At 39.1% G+C, this 19,820-nt stretch overlaps 1 protein-coding gene across 2 annotated transcripts in view; it reads right to left on the bottom strand.

Moving 5' to 3' along the window:
* Window positions 1-19,820, bottom strand: part of brinp1 (bone morphogenetic protein/retinoic acid inducible neural-specific 1) — a 137,927-nt gene that overhangs the window by 19,219 nt on the left and 98,888 nt on the right. For both annotated transcript variants that reach the window (XM_058617378.1, XM_058617377.1), the window contains exon 5: window positions 11,422-11,527. In XM_058617378.1, the coding sequence (XP_058473361.1) occupies window positions 11,422-11,527 (106 nt within the window). The remainder of the gene's footprint in view (window positions 1-11,421; window positions 11,528-19,820) is intronic.

Here is a 19,820-nt window from a genome sequence, read left to right as displayed (position 1 = left end):
CTGCTGCCGAGCTTGGCCAGGACTTCCTTCAAAAAGAGTTTCTTAATCTCAGTGGGATTTTCCTGGTTAAATAAAGGTTAATATTTAATAAGTATAATAATAATGAAAGCTCTAGGACAAGTTTGTTCAAATACCATTGGTGCGAAATGGCCAAAATCGGCAAAAAAATAACTTTCAATCCAAGATGGCGGCTTTCCTGTTAGTTTTAGAGCATTTTTTGACCTTTTTTGACCATCCCGACCTAAGGAACGCGTTTACCAAGTTTCGTGCATGTACATTAAACTTGCTCCTCAGGCCCACAAGTTTTAGGGGGTGGAGCAGTTATTTGCCCCGCCCACTTTCATTCCACTTTCACATTCCCCGAAACACTAATAAACATAATTTTACACCAGATCTAATGCGGTTGCAAAAATTGGTGAGTTTTGGGGCATGTTCAGGGCCTCAAAAACACGATTTACTTTGGTGAAGAGGAAACGGAAGAAGAAGAATAATCTTTACGATTACAATAGGGTTCTTGCAACAGAGTTGCTCGAACCCTAATAATGATAGCAAGAGTGACACTGACGACTTCTGGATGTGTCCACAGAACATTAAGATGAATGAAAACTCACGTTTTTCGAAAGTGGAAAATACATGTTTGATTGTTCTTTGTTTATTCAGCAAGTGTTTTTCTTTTTCTATTTGTTTCCGTATGCATCAAGCACCAATGCTGCTAGGAGGGAAATGTGGTGCTGATAATGCACTGACTTCCTGCACGTTTTAGATGTTGCCCTGCTCCAACACACCTGATTCAGATGAGCAGCTTGTTATCAGGCTTCTGCAGAGCTTGATGACGAGCTGACCATTTGAATCATTGGGAAACATTAGTAATTGCATTAAATGCAGCTTTCTTTTTCTTGGAAGTCAAAGGCTCTTCTTCTTCTGTCTATTCCTTGGGCCTTTTCCCATTTCCAAAGAAGCTCTCCAAAGACATTTGTTTTTTACTATTTCTTTGCTAGTTTGTAAGCTAAATTTACAAGCTAGACTAAAGCTTGTAAATTAAAAAAAACTAAAATAAAAGATCTTTCAGACTCTGTGTGGGCCCGGTAACAAATGACTCCCAGATTTTCAGTTGCTTACGAACAATGGATGCAACAGAAGCCTAAACCCAGACGTTTTTTTTTTTTTTAATGTTGCATGTGAATGATCCCTGAGGCTGCACTTTATATGGCATTATGGTTGTTTATGTTGTTGAGATAAACACTAGCTCCTGGAATAGGAAGCAACACTTTCCATCATTAAAGAGTTGCTGATTAAATGAAAGGCGCTTGCTGGAATTCCCTTGCAACCGTTTGATAACCTCCAACTTCATGCTCTGCCAGTGCACATAATTCCCTTCAACCCCTATGCCTGGCTTGCTCTAAATAAATAGGACCTCAAAATGGCAGTTAATCTCACCGCGCACATCAGCGTTTGATGCATTTTCTCCACACAGGTTGCAGGGCTACAGGCCGTCAAACATTCCATGAATGCACAAAAGAAAAGGAGAATGCAACTGTGACTTTGCCTTTTCATTATGTCTTTCTCGAGAGCTCTATTTTTTACATGGTGATAGATGGGGAGTGTAGGCCACAACTGAGGCTTGTAACTGCCTTGGCAGTAAGTTGCCTGCTTATTGCAATGCCACGCTCCGCCTCATAAGTTACAGTTTCATTAAAGATTAATTGACCATTGTGTGGCTGCAATTTTGCAAAATAATCATTACTTAATCCACCAGTGCAATAAAGTGTATTACTTCAATGGGAGCATTAAGTTACCATTGGAGATTACTGTTGCGGCCATGATACAAAACCAAAGACCTCTGAACTGGAAGATTGTCTGTTTCTCCTTAGTCCAGGTCTGCCCAGGCTGCTTAACTGATCCCTAGGTACTTAATACAGACGGGGCACATAGTTTTAAGATTTGCCGCGTCGGCCCATTTCACAGTGAGTGACAACTTTGAGGTAAAGGTGCAGCAAAAGAAGCTATTTATCCACTTTTCTTGAAAAGCACATAAATTGCTCTCTGTGACCGCGTGTGTGTGTGTGTGTGTGTGTGTGTGTGTGAGTCTGACAGAGAGTAACATGTTTCACTGAAGCTATTCTCACCTCTCAGAATATGTTAGCATTTTTTAAAGTTGTGAATGAGGTGTACTTTGCATTCAAATGGATCCCGTGTTGCTGAGCCTGTGCTGAGTAGATTATTGTAGATTATCATAAGTGTTCTAAGCACTCTGGAAGGCAGCAGCTTGTGTTGTCAAACAGGGATGTCATCTTATTTGAGCATGTGTGTGGGATAATGCGCTGGGTTCAAGCTCCTGAATCTAATCAGTATGTTCATCTCAAATATCCTGTCATGTGTGCAAGGCAGCACAGAGCATGTTTGTTTTTGTTTTTCCCCTCATCTTGCTTTTTTTTTTTTTGCACTATATTGAGACTTGTATATATTTGAAACAACAGGGAGAGGGGAAAATCCCATTTCCTAGAACATATTAAAATGTCTGCATATTCATGTATGGACACACTCCACTGTATCTCTGTGCTACAGAAAGACTTACGGAACACAATGTGCTTCACACAATGGCTATACAGCGACGGTTTTGACGAAAATTAACTTATCATTGTTGTTAACAGAGAACGCAAAGCCAGGACGCAGGAGCAGCAATCACACAAAAGCATAAATTACACACTAACAATTGTCCTGACATGCGGCACTTGCTGCCTTCTGAAAATTGCACGTTGAAGGCAATTGCTGGATTGAGGAGAGCAGACCGTCTGGAGGGGTAGATGACCTCAGCATGGTGCTGAGTTATTGCCAGTTGTGCTGCACACTGGACACTGACACAAAAGCTAAAAAACTAAGTAAGGGATTATTTTTCCCTTTCCCTCTGCTGTGTGTGAGGCCACACAAGACCCAAAACAAATCCACATTCTGCTTTAGAAACGGCGCCCTCGAAGTGCTAATGTACTCAATTTCCGAGGTCCTCTGAAACACGGTGGATACTCGCTGTTTTACAAAATAAAGGCTTCATCATGTAATTAGAGATCTGGATGCTGTTGGCTGCTCGTGCTCTTCAGTTACACTGCTCAATCTGTTCCATCATGCGCTGCCATGTGTCCCCGCACAGCGGTAGCAATAGGGCCTCGGCTGGTGAGACATCGCACCAGTGTTGCACATAAATTGTGCACACACGCACACACAAACACATATGCTCATGTACATGCAAGCGTACACACACACACACACACACACACACACGCCCAGTGTGCAGAAATCACATGTTTTACAAGAACCCCAGAGAGAGGGGAGGAGGGACATTTGACAAGCGCTGACATTTCCATTTCAGCCATAAAAGACACCGCTGCCCTCAAAGTGTCACAACGTTGCACATGCACGTGTCAGATTTAAAGCCCAGACTTGAAACCCAACATGACATAAAACATCCCTAAATGCAGACACCAACCTACATATTTGCTTTACATCCTGCTGAATATAAACCATGTGCTGATTCATGAGTGTGGCTCCTTGCACAAGGTTGCACATTTCCAATGTGTGTGTGTGTGTGCGGTAACACGTCAATCATTTACGATAAGACAATACCAAACGTCTTACTGCCGCCGTAAATGCTTCACGAATTTACTGCTTAAAAAAAAAGAGGTTGGAGGGATAATTTATGCAAACAGTAAATAGATTAAAAAGTGCCTCATTATACACCTCAGTATTTTTAGTTATGATATTTTAAGTATGCATAATGTCATTACACCCACATGATTCATGGCCATTGACTCACTGTTATCAATAATTTAAGCAACAACAGTCCATATAATTGAGCCTACTGTACTCTATGTCCTAGCTCTCCTGCAAGGTTTCTTCGAACAACAAAGGAAAATAAGGTAAGGAAAGCCAAACTCGCTTGATGATATAGAGACTGTCAGAGATAAAGAAAAGACCGCAGCTGGCAAGAGTGAGGGGTTGGATTGGGGTGAAGGAGATTTACGACCACGCTTGCCCAAATGAAAACTCACACTTGATTGACCACTTCCGATTGAAAGCTGACCTCCCGGTCAACATGGAGGGATTTCATCAGGTACCCGAAGAGTCAGCATGTTAGGGAGAGACGTGGAAAAAAAAAACGTACGCAGCCATCCATCTCGAAAATGGCCCCGGCATTATCGGCCAGTTCCTCAAGCAAAAAGGACGCGTGTTTTCATGAAGGTCCTCAGTTTGACACATGAGCCTGTCTGAAAGGTGCTTCAGTGCTGCCGACCACCTCAGCAACAATCGATAGGTAAATGTGTTTGTATAAAGTTTGTGTAAAGATAGAACGACAATACAACAAAAGGCACTCAGTTTTTGTGTGTGTTTATAGAAAGATGCAAATTGAGACAGAGATAAAGAGGGGTAGCAGAGAAAGATGAAAAATCAAACACCTAAGTGATCATCCAGCTTTTTGTGCTCCATGTTTTGCTCAAACGATTTTGCCTCTGTAAATGAATCTCTAATAAACCCAAGGACACGGTGTTTACTGATACATTTTTAGTCTCCGACTGAACTTTTCAAGTCTGTCATCAAATACAACTTAATTGATTTGTCTGTTTGTTTGTCTTCCCCAGAACATTTGCAGCTTTTTCACTCGAAAAAGAGGGACATACATCGAGCGACAGAGCAATGAGTATCTAATTCATCACTCTCCGCATGACTTGCCTACAGGGCCAGTTTAATTTATTTTCACTTCACCACTTTGAAAACTGTTGGCTCAGGCTATTCTAACATATTCATAAATCTTCCAAGATAGGCTCATGGCTCCTCCAATACAGACTCTTGAGGAAACTGAACAACAAGAAAAGGGATAAAGCATGTGGTGGAGGGAAGGAAGCAAATTAGTCTGCTTTTGTTTTGGTGCAAATTTATGACAGCCACATTGGTGGTGACTGGGTCCTTGCAAGGTAATGGTTTTGCTGAGCATCCAGAGCTGTTCATCTTTCTTTGATCCAGTTGCTACGCTGCATGTAACTACATTGCCATTTTCAAATGACACAAATGATATCCCAGTTTTGTGCCCAATACACACCGAAAGCGCCTTCTGTTTAGTCACCAATTCAAAAAAAAAACAGGCAATCAGTGAATGAATACTAACAGATGGCAGGGAATTAGAAGATAAACACAATATACATTTCACTTAATTCCTACCCCTTCATATATATCTTAACTTCAAGATCCCTGTGGAAGAACAAGGTGCGAAACCAGCCAAAACCAATATCATCAGGCTTCTATGCTTTAGCCTTGAGAGTGGACAATCAAATAAAGAACAAATTACTGAGGAAGAACCAATGTGCATTTAAATCCCCATTGCACTAAAGCTGAATAGTGCAGACTCCTTCCAACTGCACATGAGAGAATAAACAAACCGAAAAAAAACAAAAAAAACAACCCATCTATGTTCCAGTGTTTGAGCTCAGTTTCATGGCGTTTCCTGCAGATGCAGAGTCTGCCTTTGGTCCAGTGGATAATTTGAGACACTAAAATGGGTCAATTATATCTTGTTCGGAGTCATCAGTGAGCACAAGGTTATTTTGTTATTTATGTTGGGTGACAGTTTTAAGATCAACGAGTTCCTCTTGCACGTCCGCAAATAGTCTGCTAATGACACACTCTGATGCCCATTTTTGGTGCTGAAGTTGGCCCGCCCGTAAAAACGGTGCCTATAACCTGCAGTCAGATGATAGGCATGCCAACATGTAGAGCTGGAACCTCAAAAGTCCTATCAAGTTACAGCAAAGGGAAGTTTCATGTTTAATACATCAAAGCTTCGCAAAGTCAAGCATGAAACCTAACGTGAAAAAAAGAACGAAAAAAAAAAGGTTCCAGTGCCATCTTTAATTCTGATGATTGTTGGGGAGAAAAAAGAGGGGCAAACGGAGGAAACACAAAGCGGTGGTTAATTTGCCAAACGCATCACAAAGCAAAACTGTGGGCGAGAAGAGGGCTGAGTTTGGCCTGATAGGTAGCTCCCTTGATGTCTGATTCCAACACAGCACTCAAAACTATATAAGACAGAGAGAATATCCAGGGAGTGTCGTATCCGCAGTGTGTTATCTGCAGCTCACAGCCTCACCAGCTCACAAGGAGCAGACCACAGGGGTGAGAAGCAGAGGAAAAAAACATCCCTTTAGAAAAAACTGTTATTTTAGAAAAAAAAAAGAAAAAATGTCTTTGACCACAGCTAAATTCACTAGCATGCTTATTTCTTCCCTCTTAATTTAAACCTGGATGCTGTCTCAGGCCATTTTAAAGCTAATCTCTCTGAACCAAATCACCCTAAACGCTGTGAAAAATGTGTGGTTGCAAGCTTGTCGTCACTTTCTTGTATGTTTTTTTCAACAAAGTTTTAGGCCTCAAGGTGTTTTAAAGTGCTGAGGTTTGGAGTGAATATAATAAAAGTGAGGAAAGAAAAAAAAAAGGCATGATTAAAAGTTTAATTACAATATAATGAAACAGAGTGGCTCTCCTATTACTGCATCCTTGTTGTAGCTCATGGTGCTGCATATTAATACGATCCCCTGTAGTTTAGTCATTTCCAATTGGGCAGTGGCATTATATCTGAAGGGACTGCATGTGATTTATAACAACTTTTAAAGAAAAATAAGAAATAATAGGTTTAGCATGTCCTCAACATATTATTCCTTATTATTCTTCATCAAGATAAAAAGCAAGAATGTATGGAGTGTGTTCCATTGTTCTACTACTAGAAGCATAATAATGATAATATCTATAATTATGTATTACATTTGATAGGTATCTTGTTTCACATTGTAATCCAGCAATAATAATTGTTCTATTAAGTGTCCATTTCATTAAGTTAACATATTTAATATCCAGTTTTATGATAAATAATTATATACAGCTGAAAGTTAAATTTTCATAAAGAAAAAAGTAACTCAACAGTTACCTTAACATATTTTCACAGTGTAGTAACTTATTTACTAACTGTGGGAGAAGTAACTATAACTAATTGCTTTTTTAAAGTAACACCAATCAGTATTGGGACACTGATTTTGACTGACATAAATAAGTGATTAACAAAAAAAAAAAAATCAATGGTACAACAATAAGAAGAGATGACTAATAGAGATAATAGAGATCTCGTTCTTCTGCAGCACTTGCAGGCCCACACACGCACACCCACACACCATAGATCAATTTCCCACCTGCTTCACACAAACAGAAAACTAGATGTGCACAAAATCACATGTGATTCTGCAACTGCCCCCGATGCAATTGCAGAATCAGTAGAAAATGAAATTTGTTCGCATTTTTTTCTTTTTCATTCTTGTGCTAGAAGTAATTCATACAGCCTTTCCCACCCAATGTCAGTGGGAGGAAAATATATGTATAGAGAGGAGGCAATGTGGGGCCGCCATAAAACCCTGAACAAGTTTGTTTATATTATGTTCTATCACTTAGTGAGATGACACATCTTCCTGTACTTAGTTACTCTCGCCTATAAAATGTTACTGAGCCTGTGTTGCATATATGACTGGCGAATATTTCAGTAAGGATCAAATTGATAAAGAGGCAAAATGACCTCCTTTAATCTAACAGCATGCTGGAAAAAACACTTTTATTTTCCTGCACCGATAAATGACAAAAAAATAATAATAATAATTTGGAGATTCAAGAGATGTGTGAATTTAAAATCTCTATGTCAAAGGTTTGTTGACGCAAACCAGAACATTGAGGATGTCATGGTTTAGATGCAATTTTATCATGTTTTTTTCCAATTGTACACATTCAAATAAATAAGTGACTATGCAGCCAGAGTCATAAATACTATATGTGTGTACAAAGTAAATGGGTAGATATCAAAATGGAAAAAGACAGCTTAAGAGGCCGATATCTACAAGTTATTGAATGATTTTCTTAAAAGGCTGAACAAGATTTTTCTAGATAATAATGATGTTTTTCGGTAATTCCCGAAGAATCAAATCAATACATTATGTTGCTCTTTTGGAAGTCGCAAGAGACAGGAAAGCTTTTGGCATGGCCAACATAAAAGAGACAAACAGCCACTTACAGTACATACATGTAATTTAAAGGCTGTAATTCAACTTAACCCCACTCTGCATGTATTTCGATGGTATAGGGAAGCAGGAACATCCAGAGAAAACTATTGCAAACGTGCAGAGAAAATGCAAACTCCTCATAGCCACACAATGCACCGAGGAGCATCCTGCTGCGAGGCACACGTGCCATGATCTAAAATTACATTTCACCTTAAATGTTGCATGGACATTGCATATTTTATGGCGCTGCCAGCTGACACGATCTCCCACACTATGTGACTCCTCCCCACAGTTTAAATGCCAAAACTTTGCATTTTAGCTAACTGTCTGGTAAAAGGTCAATAGGCATTTGAAAATGAGACACCGCTCCAGAGGTACACTTTATCTGTCAGGTAATATAAAATATGATCTACTATATCATTAACATTATATATATATATATATATATATATATATATATATATATATATATATATACATATATACATATACATACATATGTGTATATGTATGTATATATATATATATTCATTATATATATATATTCAGATTCATCAATTCATTTAGAGCCTTTCAAGAACAGAGGAAGCATTTAAAGCTCAGCTTTGGTCTCAGGAATTTAATATGTAGTGTGTAGCATCATTTGCACACACTACACTTATGCACACAAAGAAGTTGTGTGGGACCAAGGGAATTCATGATCATATACAGTACTTTAACATTTGGTTTGTAAGGTGTTGGTCGTGGATCTTTGGTTATGTCACCATTTGTCACGTTCATGATTGTTTGTTATTCTCCTCCACTGATTGTAAGGACTTTCACAAGCACGCCACTAACAAAGAGCCAGACCCTTTGACCACTAAATGCACTTACGTCTTCCTTGAGTCGATGTGAGTGTTGGTGCCAAATTTGGAAATGTTCCCTCAAGGTTTTCTTGAGATATTGTGTTTACAAGATTGGAATGGATGGACAACCTGACAAAAAACATAATGCCTGCGGCAAACTGCTGTCGCCAGCGCTGAGACCTAAAAGCTCAAAGTTGTATTCCTCCCAACATGGGACTCAATGCAAACCAGACACTGAAACTCAAATAAATATGGAGTGCAGTCAACGTCATAGGGAAAAACACTTCATGAAGGCAAATTGAGGTGGGATCGATTTAAGGAAAGGGCACCATAACCCCAACCTGTGTAACTGCTAATAAAAATGAATTCAAATCTGTTGTTAACTATAGTTTCTACCACCATAATGGTGTCTACATATCTCATGTGCAACAACCTCATAAACCCTTACATAGAACTGAACAGCAACAACCAATACCAACAACCTTTTGACTTCCTAACCAAAGAAACCAAACAACATTTGGAATGTATCAATTTCTTGCTTTGTTCAAAATAACAAGAATTAGAATTTAAAGGAATACTTCACTGATTTTATTTTTGAATTTAGCTTTGTATTACAAGAATAGGGGTAGTATTTTTGAAAAATCAGTTTCCCCTGTGTAGAGAAATATCTTCACAAATAATATCTTCACAAATAATAAATCACAAATATCAGTATCAGTATAAGTATCAACTGTACAGTACAGATATGTTTATTTCTCTATGTGTCTGTTTTCATTGATACAGATGCACATACTGGGTATTATACTGTAGCCTAATGTATCTAACGATAAAGAATGAAGTGACATTGAATTGTAAAGGGCAGCGTTACAACTTTCTGTGTAAAGTAAACTGGAAATGATTGGAACTCAATGCAAACCAGAGACTGTAATCTAAGTAAATTTAAAGATTAGCCTGCACCACTTTCATACACATGGTTGCACACTGTTGTTGTTGTTGTTGTTGATCTGAGATAATAAACTGAATTGTTCACAGAAAACATTTCAAATTATGACTTGAACTTGGGTTCATGACAAATTAAAACTGAAGGCTGAATTATTAAATGACAATCTCGTTATAAATACACCGACAATATTCAAGGCAAAGACCTTAAAAGCTCTCTTTGTGACTACACGTGTCTTCATGGGCTGTTTGAAGTGCCATCGCTTTGACGAGGACTTTAATTGTCGAAGTTAGACTCTCAACAGTCCTTCGAAGTAAAGACAACAATGACAATTGCTTTCAAAAGGACACATTTTTAGGAGAATTCTCACCTTTTGCCCATGCACACACAAACATATGGACACACACACACACATACACCATTATAATACAATACAATCAATTGGTACAAGAAATACAAAACTAAGTCTAAGTCAGAAACCACCAGAAAAGCTTTTCTATTCCTTTGGCTTTATTATCAAGCCAAAAGACAGAATCATTCCCTGACTTGTCATCTTTCAATTGTGTAACAAAGCAGCCTTCAAAGCACATGGCCATTACATTTGGAGCTTTTTTCCAAAAACCTATAGAGTCCTTGGAGTAAGTGGCAATGAGGACCTAAAAGTGTTCCTTTGACAAATTCAGTAATACTCCCTCCAGTGAGGGGAGAAATGTGGAAAGAAGGGTTCGGATTGAAAAATATGCCTCTGTGATGCTCAAACTGCTTTTAATAACCTGCGTTCACTCAAATAAATCAAAGAACCAATCACTTTTTGCAAACACTTGACCACAGTTACAGAATCTTTCATCATTCTGTCCCCCTGGGAGACTGTCACTGCAAGCAATTATTTCTCTTAGGCTAATTATTACTCATGTCAATATTTAAGATGGAACTATTTGCGCTTAAAAGAACAAAGCAGCTAAAGGGAACAGTTGCTTTTTGAACACAGTGATTCATGAGTAAAAATGTTATTTCATTCAAATTGAAAGTGACTCATCTACGCATTGCACTCTATGCCGAGATAGTTTCCAAAATATTACCAAACTAAAGTTCCTGAAAATGTTCTGTCCCCTTTGCAACCCTAGATACAACTGAGTGATGTGAGTAATTGTCCTTTTTTTTCCATTATACTTGCATGAAGAGTGCTAATTTCTGCTTTCACGTCTGAATAGTTTGAACGGTTTGTGCAGGTGGACTGCGTTCAGGACTGTCTTTGAACAAAGCTTTGACAGAATCTTAAGAACACAGTCGTGCTGGAATGCAAGCAGGCATCTACAGTATAACCACAGAGAATCACATCACAATCCCTCGGGGGTGGGGGCTGGGAAAGCAGATCCATCCAAATCCCAATTAAAAAATGCATTGATATTCAATTTCTGAGAAGGCATGCAGGAACCACATTCCTTGTCCACCTATAAGCATTTTAGAGGCCACAATGGAGTTTGACCCTGCTGGCCTGTTGCTCGAACACCACAGGGCAGCATATGGAAAATATTGATAGGCTGGGTTTGTTTACCTTGCAGATGAAGCTTGCTCTCAGGGCTCTGCAGAAGGATTGAGCTGACTGAGTCCAGATTGTCATAGCTGCTGCACCCCAGTGGTCCTGTCCGTGTCTCTGTCACCTGCAAGAGAATTAGATGAAATATACATTTGAGAAACAAGCAAATGCACCATGTGAAATATTAGTGCACGATCAGTCGCCATAAATCCATTCCACTTGATCGATAGATTACCCAACTGAAAATCAAATCCAGGTTTTCCTTGTTACCTACCTACAATAAAACTCACAGCACGCACACATATCGTAACCCTACAGCAAGTGAAACGTCAGCCTCAGTGTCAACTCAAAATGTTCTGCTTTTGCTACATAGACACAGTTTTAGCCCTAGGTCATGTTAGATCAATGTTAAATTCAACTAAACAATGAAATCAGCAGTAGTGCACAGAGCACCATCTGCTGGTATTTTTTATTATCAGCAAGAATAAAATAATCACAGACCAAAAAGTTTATTGGGAGTTTATTGGTCTATAGTCTGACAACTTCCATCCATCCATCCATCCGTCTTCTGCCGCTTTATCCTCCACATGAGGGTCGCGGGGGGCACTGTGACAATCTCAGCTGACATAGGGCGATAGGCAGGGGACACCCTGGACAGATCGCAAGTCTATTACAGGGACACATAGAGACAAGCAACCATCCACTTTCACACCTAGGCTCAAATTTAGAGTCTCCAATTGAATCCCCATATTGCATGTTTGTGGGCTGTGGGAGGAAACCGGAGAACCCGGAGAAAACCCACGCACACATGGGGAGAACATGCAAACTCCATGCAGAAAGGACCTTGTTCCGACCGTGTCGCGGACCTGGGATTTCTTGCTGCAAAGGCAAGAGTGCTAACCACTACACCCACTGTGTGGCCCTGGTCTGACGACTGCACTTCACGTCAAAATCCAGTTTGATGGGAAGACCACTGGGTTCAAACAAGGTGACCACAACCACTCATGTAAACTAGGCCATGTCATTTATTGATGTTATTTCATGGTCATTTCTTTTGGACTTTTTAAAGCACACTTATTTCAGTTTATCAATGAACATAACGCTCAACCCAACTCCATCATCGCTCTTGAAATAGGTGCTTGAGACTGAGGTCAGCATGTAGGGACAGCGGAGAGAGTTCCATTGGTGAGGTGAGCGATGAAAGGTGCTGGGCCAGTTATGAATAAAATGTGATGTGGATGGTCTCAGAATTGTATGGAGCCTCATTTATTTGAAAATTGCAACCACATATACTACGTGTTGAATCACCCTAGGCTCGAGTAAAATGCAGTGTGTCAAATTAATGTCATTATCTTGGTCACGACAGTGGGTTTAAAAAAAAAAAAAACAGGACTTGTTGAATGAGGACTTTTTATTTAATCTGTTTCTGAATTAGTTATTGCATTGGTTTTCTTTCTTACTTCTGTAGATAAAAGCTAACAACCAGAATGGCATCTACATTACAAATTTTCTCGGGTAGCGCGCCCTCCCCCCACATTATAAATGCTTCTGATGCCCATGTGTGTAAGTGTGTATGTGTGTGTGTGAGTTGTTATAAATGCCAACATGAACAGGTGTGTCCAGTGGTAAACAGCTGGATATGAGAATATGTTTATCTCCATACTCGTGATATATTCCACTCGTAGTGTTTCATGCACGACAGGATGAAAAGACAGGGACCAGCCAGCCAATATTAGTCGCCAACATATGCTTATGAATACTGTAGCAGTTAGGTATTTCACTGATTTCAACTTCCACATAAACTAACTGTATACAATTATACGAGTGTATTTAACAACCTACGGCTGTGTCAGTATAGCACTCGATCAAATTCAGACGTGCTTTCAAATGACAACAGTTTTTTTGTTTTTTTTGAAATTGTGATGACCTCACTGCATTATAAGCAACACATGAAAGTAAAACATTGATGACCACTTTCCTTGAACCGCATCCTTGTTCTGTTCCACGGAAAATCACAGAGAATATAACGACAGTTCCTGCTGCCGACCACAGCCAACTGTCAAAAGAAGTAATGATGCTATTCAGCAGACCTGAAGAGACTGCTAAAAAATAGAAATTAACAAAGAATTATAAACCACCAAGAGTAAAACCTCTTCTTTTTACCGTTGCTTTTGCTCATTAAGTTCTTTCAACTTGTCCTGTTGACAGTTTTACACAATTTCACAAAGCCGTATGACAGTCTTTAAGGAAGATTCAAGGAGAGAAAAAGGCATAGTTTTCAGCGTTTTGTGAAGATACATTTCAGTTTGGGACTCAAAAGTTAAGAAATACTTAACCTTTTATGGCACATCAGCACCACATTATCATCAGCATCAGAACGTTGCAAAGACTGTGAAAGAAACGGAATTTGTTTCAAAGAAAGAACGACGCAGACTTGGCGGATGGTGGTTGGTCGACTGCTGGTTACATCTAATCATAACATCTAATAATGTTTGACTTTATTCTTTCTTTCTCTCTTCAGTTTGGCCCTAATACTCCGTCGTATCGCACACCCGGTGCCACAAAGATAACAGTAAAAGCAGCTGTTTTAAGGAGTTAACAGTAACAGTAACAGTAAAGACAGATTGTTGAGTTTTTTGATGCTGCTTTGTTCGTGCCTGACACTTTGGATGAACAGCTGCGTTCTAACACAAAACAGAAGCATTGATTTGGAGTTGTGTTTGTTGACCACGTGGCAAATGGCAAAACAGTATTTTTATTTTTATTTTTTTTAATCTGATTTACTAATTATGTCCATCGAATACAGAGACCAACGAGGTCCATGTGCTTGGAAAAAGCAGGGAGCATGCAAAGGTCAGCTGTGAGAGCAGCTCAATCTTAACTACTGTACACGTTCCCTTTGTAAGAGGAATGACCTCGCTGTTTCACTGTAACACTGTGCTGTAGGTGCATCAACTGCTAAAACACCCATTAACATTCCGTGAAAACACAAAGTGTCAATGAGTTACTTCTACTTTGAAATTAATTAAATGAGCGGAAGATTGAATTGAGGTCTCCAGGAAGGACTTTGCATCTGTAGCCACACTGAACCCAGCAAAACATCACCATGATGGATGAAGAAAAAACACCAATTTGTCTGTAAGATGTCACCACCTACGGTCTCTAGTAATTAGCGCATTCCACACCCGTATGCGTGTGTGTGTTTGTGCCCGTGATTGATGATATGATAGCATTTTTTTTTACTGTCTTTGCCGTTGATGCTGCACCAGATGGCGAGTTGACAGGCACAAAATTAGACAGATGCATATCTTACCCTTGGAATCAGTCTTTTAATGGAAAAAGGGTGAAGACAGTGAGTGAAAGACTATGCAGTCTTAGTATTCGGTGAGTTTACACTTGAATAAATCTTGCTACAGTTGTACTTTGTTGCAAATGACACCAGTCAAGGAAATCATAGCTTTTATGTGTCCTTTAAATACCCCTCACTGTTCAAGAACATCTGCATACACTGCACCGAATAACTTGTCATCTGTCACCTTTGTCAGCACGCTACTGTTCTATTACATTTTCATATAAATGTGTTGACAGCAAAGGTCTTTAATGGGTTAGGGGTAAATCCATAATGGACTGAGGGAGGAACATCACTTGGTATCACATAAGATAAGATACTTTTTAAAACATGTAATACACATCCTGGAATAAGGAAGACGCAGGAAGACGGCGAATCAGCGACAGATGTTATTTTAAATACGTTTTATACTGTTCAAATTTCAAATATAACACGTCAAATCTGGTGTTTGTGTACAACTACAGTGTTTAAAATGAAAACTATTTGGTTTTCTTCATTTTTAAATGTTAACACACTATTTTGACATGCAGTCAATTGTGAATAACTGCCATTTATTCTGGAAGAAATGGGCAAAAGCACTTACTCACGGGACATTTTGTGACCCTTTTATGGTTAAAATAAAAAGCAAAAAAGTCCAGAAGGACATTCGGCATTCTTAGGTGTTAAGTGGGTGAAGCGTAACAAGGTACTGATTATAAGAGGGAGTGCATCTTTGTTGTTTATTCAGAACGTGAAAATGCTTTGAATTTGGTTAAAACCAACAAAGATTCTCAACTAATGTGTATATTTCCAAAGCATTTTACCATTTATTTCCTTCCAGCCAGGCGTTGGACTTTTAAGTTGTGAGTCCTTGCGAGTGCATATGCAGATTGATTACAGAGCCATACTTGCCTATCACACGCTAACATCTTGATGGCTGCTGACAGTGCTCTTTTTTTTTTTTTTTCTCCCCTCCCTTTTTGTTGTGCTTATCGCTGAATGAATTACTTCCTACAAAAGGTTGTGTTGCATGATCCATGGTGACTGAACAAAATGAAAATCTGTCCTCTGTCGCCTACGGGCATCTTCTCAGGTGGCAAAGCAGGCTAATGCACAAGTGAGCCCAGGCACATTTACATTGGTAGTAAAACACACATCACACATTTTGTGACAGGTGTGCATAACACATGAGTGTAGCTTTGCCGGAGCCGTTTATTATACGGCATTTTTGTTTTCTGATTGGTCACAGACATGTTCAGCTTTATGGATTAGAGTGACCCCTGTAATCTGCATGACCTCACTAGAGCAGAATGTCTCGTTTCTTCCTCTCCAGCAACACACCATCAGAGTGCTGTGGGCCAGATTAGGAAAATGGAGAATAACGTAATAAAAATACAAGGAGCAATCAAATGACTGAAGTGGGCCAAAGGGGATTAAGAGGATTTAGATTATTAAGCAGAACACAACAGCGGAATCCCACTGGACCAAGGCAGTATCACAGCCCACAGTCAGAAACCACGGTTCTGGAACATCCTCTCTAATTGTCATCTGCCATCAAGAAAATCATCTAACCAAGTAAATAAGAGATGATGCACATGAGATCCGGAGAACCAAATGTACATGTTCTATTCCCCCGAGCCCCCATGGTCAGAAAAGTTTCTCCCGTCTGTGCAAACTTTGTTTGAATTGCAAATGCAGAATTCCTCCCGGCGACATACATAGAATACAGCTGATGTATATCAGCTGTGTGTCGGCAAAATGTGTTGCTGTGTTGACGCCCCCAGACATTACAGTATATTGGATTATTTTGTATATTTATCAATCCTATATGCACCTGCCAGATACATTCATAATCACGTTAAGTGTGTGCGGGACAAACATTGTGACTTAAATAAGCTTATGAAAAACATATACTGATATTACAGTATGTTTATCAAGCAGCTTTTGTGACCCACTCTAATTAGGCACATATTATTGTTTAACTTACAGCTGATACCAGCACTTTCTATGTGTTTTTAGCCTATTGGATCAATGAGCTTGACAATACACAGATTATGCAAACAATTCAGCAGGCAAATGCATTTTAAATCTACGAAAAGCAAAGGGATTATTCCCACAGAACGTATCCAGGAAATACTTTGGCTCTAGGCTTTAGGCCGAATTAGTGATTGAGAATGTCCCATCAAATACAAAATTGTATTGATTCCTTTCTATCTGTGTACAATTTCGGAAAAAAAGTCATTTTATTTTTAAGAGGCCGAACGGGAGCTCAGCACTTCCTGTTATCTGTATCTCCATGTATTGATTGAAATGACGGTAAAGAGAAACATTGTTATTATTTGCAGTAAACAAGTCAGAATGTATGGAATTGAAAAAAAAAGAAGACAATCTCTCCACAGACTTAATTAGTATTAGACTTATATTAGTATTGCAGCCCCTGTGAGTATGGAGATAGCGAAATGTGCATTAAGATATCACCCTTGGATGTGTTTCAGTTGTGCAATAAAAACCACTTTTCACCAAGTTCATTAAAATTATCACAGCATATGGAGCTCTCATTACTTCTATAAGTCCTGTAGCTTGTCATGGGAGCACAGTGTTCTAATTTCATTTTTTTTTTTTTTTTTTTTTTTAAACCTTACTAAGAGGAGAATGAACTTGGAAACCACACTTCATATCATGCCCATGTTGTTCTTCCTAAGGCTGGGAAGAAGAGGAAAAAGTTGTTTTGAAGCTATATGAGATAAGGAAAACAAGGGACGAAGGCACAATAAGATGGCGTGGTACAGGGAAGAATACTGTAAGGCTGAAATGTCTTCATTACACATCGCCTCTGCTGAGCCTTACTAATCTGCCCATCACCTGCCATTCTCTTAATGACTTGCTATTTCTGGCTACACAGAAATAAAGAGACATGCTCCTCAGTAACTCTCTGAGCCTGGTAGTGTAAGATCTCTGAAAACGTTTGTTTCGGCCTTGTTCAGATCATATTACATGTGGCTACATTGTTAATTTAAGTCAAGTTAGGGGGACAATGTCACTGTATTTGAAGAACATGTGTAGGAGCATATAAAATATTCTTGTATGCAATGTTAAAGTGTTAGTCATCTCCAATATGACATATATAACAGTGGCGGTCGCTGGTCTTTGAAACAGGGGACAATTATTTCAGGCCGAGTTATTTATATATATAAATTCTGCAAACGAACAACTAGAACAAGAAAACGCGCTAATTGTGTTAAACTGAAATAATTGTATAATAGTGTTTTTATTTACAGTGTCTAAGTACAAATGAAAATGATCTATATCGGCGAGCAAATAACACACAATGACCTCTCTCACAAAATGTACACAGGACTGAGGCAGAAAAGGCTCCGCTGTCGTGTATCTTTCTGCAATGCTGTCAATCAAAAACTGGTTCCGCCTTTCGGACAGTTCCTCCAATCGTCATGCAGAAGCCCAGCTTCCACATTTGCTCCCACCCATTGCTCCACTGACTCAGAGAGAAGCCGAGCTTTCGTGGAAGTGACGTTTTTGACGCATTTGTCCAATCACCGTCGAGGTCACCACAGTGAAACAAAACCTATTCTGTGCCATCCCATAGAGTTGTAATGCATAGGCTGCTACGGGAATATAAAAATCACGTAAGACGATCCGTCATCTGTGATACAGCTGATTTTGATCGCACTAGTGACACGTTCTAATAGCATTCTAGTGCCATGTAAATACAACACAGCATTTGACAACAGCTTCCCTTACTGTTAGTGCTTCAGGTGCAGCCTATTGCAGATCAACAATTTGCTGCTGAACTCAATTTGCCCCCATAATAAGTGCCAGTCATAGCCCAAATAAAACAGCATTCTGTTGATGATTTATATGCACTGTGTTTGTTGTGCATAATGGCTGAAATAAAACACCAAACCCTTTCAAATTAATAATCCCCATTGTCTGTTTTTATTAACTGCAGAAAAAAACCTTAAAATTCAATGATATTCAAATGACTTCTATCACTATCACAATTCTTGTTTTATATGGAGGTATAGATTAAATTAGGAGACAAATATATGACCTAAATGTTGCTATTTGGCAGTGAGACAACCACATTTAAACTTATTTATTTTATTTACTTGTTAGGTATTGACTGAGAAGTGTGAAGGAAAGGAAGATCCTTGATTTCAGCACCATGGACAGAGACACTTTACAAGCAATTTATTTCCATTTTTTAATTTTCTTTGTTTGAAACTGCATGTTCACAATAAAATATGTTATATTATATATAATAAAATAAAATATGATGCATTTTCCATTATAAATAATATATGTACTCAAGTAACACTGCTTATATGATCCATCATGCTTGTGGCAAATGTGTTTGGATATTTTTTTTTTGGATAGTGAATTTGGATACTACAGATGACAATAAATATGGGTCAATTTTGTGAACCAGTAAAATTTCCCGTACATCGCACAGTAAGAGGCTCATGTGACTGGAGAGTGAAATGAAACAGGGGATAGTGGATTCGGCTGTGGCTGCCACACTAACACCGACCAGTCAGTGCACTGCAGCATCCTCAGGAAATATGCATATTGAGCGGTGGTGTAAATCAGCCCAGAGTGGCTGTGTGTGTGTGTGTGTGTGTGTGTGGATAGGTGACCTTGTGTGGGATGCAGTAAGCACACTGCCCAGCAGGAATGCATTCTTCCGCACTTAATGCATGAGTGATTGTACAGTAGACACGCCTCAGTCCATCGCTCCTCAGCGGCACGCACACATTCATCGAGCATGCAGACACATACATACATACACACACACACACAGTCAATTCCTAATCGTACGTCTTCCTGCATAATCACACTTTTCCACAGGAAGACACTCACTCGTAAAATTGACATTTTCTTTCCATTAAAACACTCCATTGGGTATCTTATTTTCATTCCTAAACGACCCTCCCTCCCCACTGGAGTCCTGGCTTGCAGCAATCAGGTTCAGCCAGACCAAACAACCACGTCAATTTATTTTTTTATCAGCAAAATGTGATATTGTACACAGTGGGAAGAGACTTTGTTTTATATATATATTTTTTTTTTT

Source organism: Solea solea, chromosome 19 (assembly GCF_958295425.1).
Source record: "Solea solea chromosome 19, fSolSol10.1, whole genome shotgun sequence".
Taxonomy (NCBI): domain Eukaryota; kingdom Metazoa; phylum Chordata; class Actinopteri; order Pleuronectiformes; family Soleidae; genus Solea; species Solea solea.
Note: the sequence above shows the minus strand (reverse complement) of the source record. Positions and strands in the feature narration are given on the sequence as shown.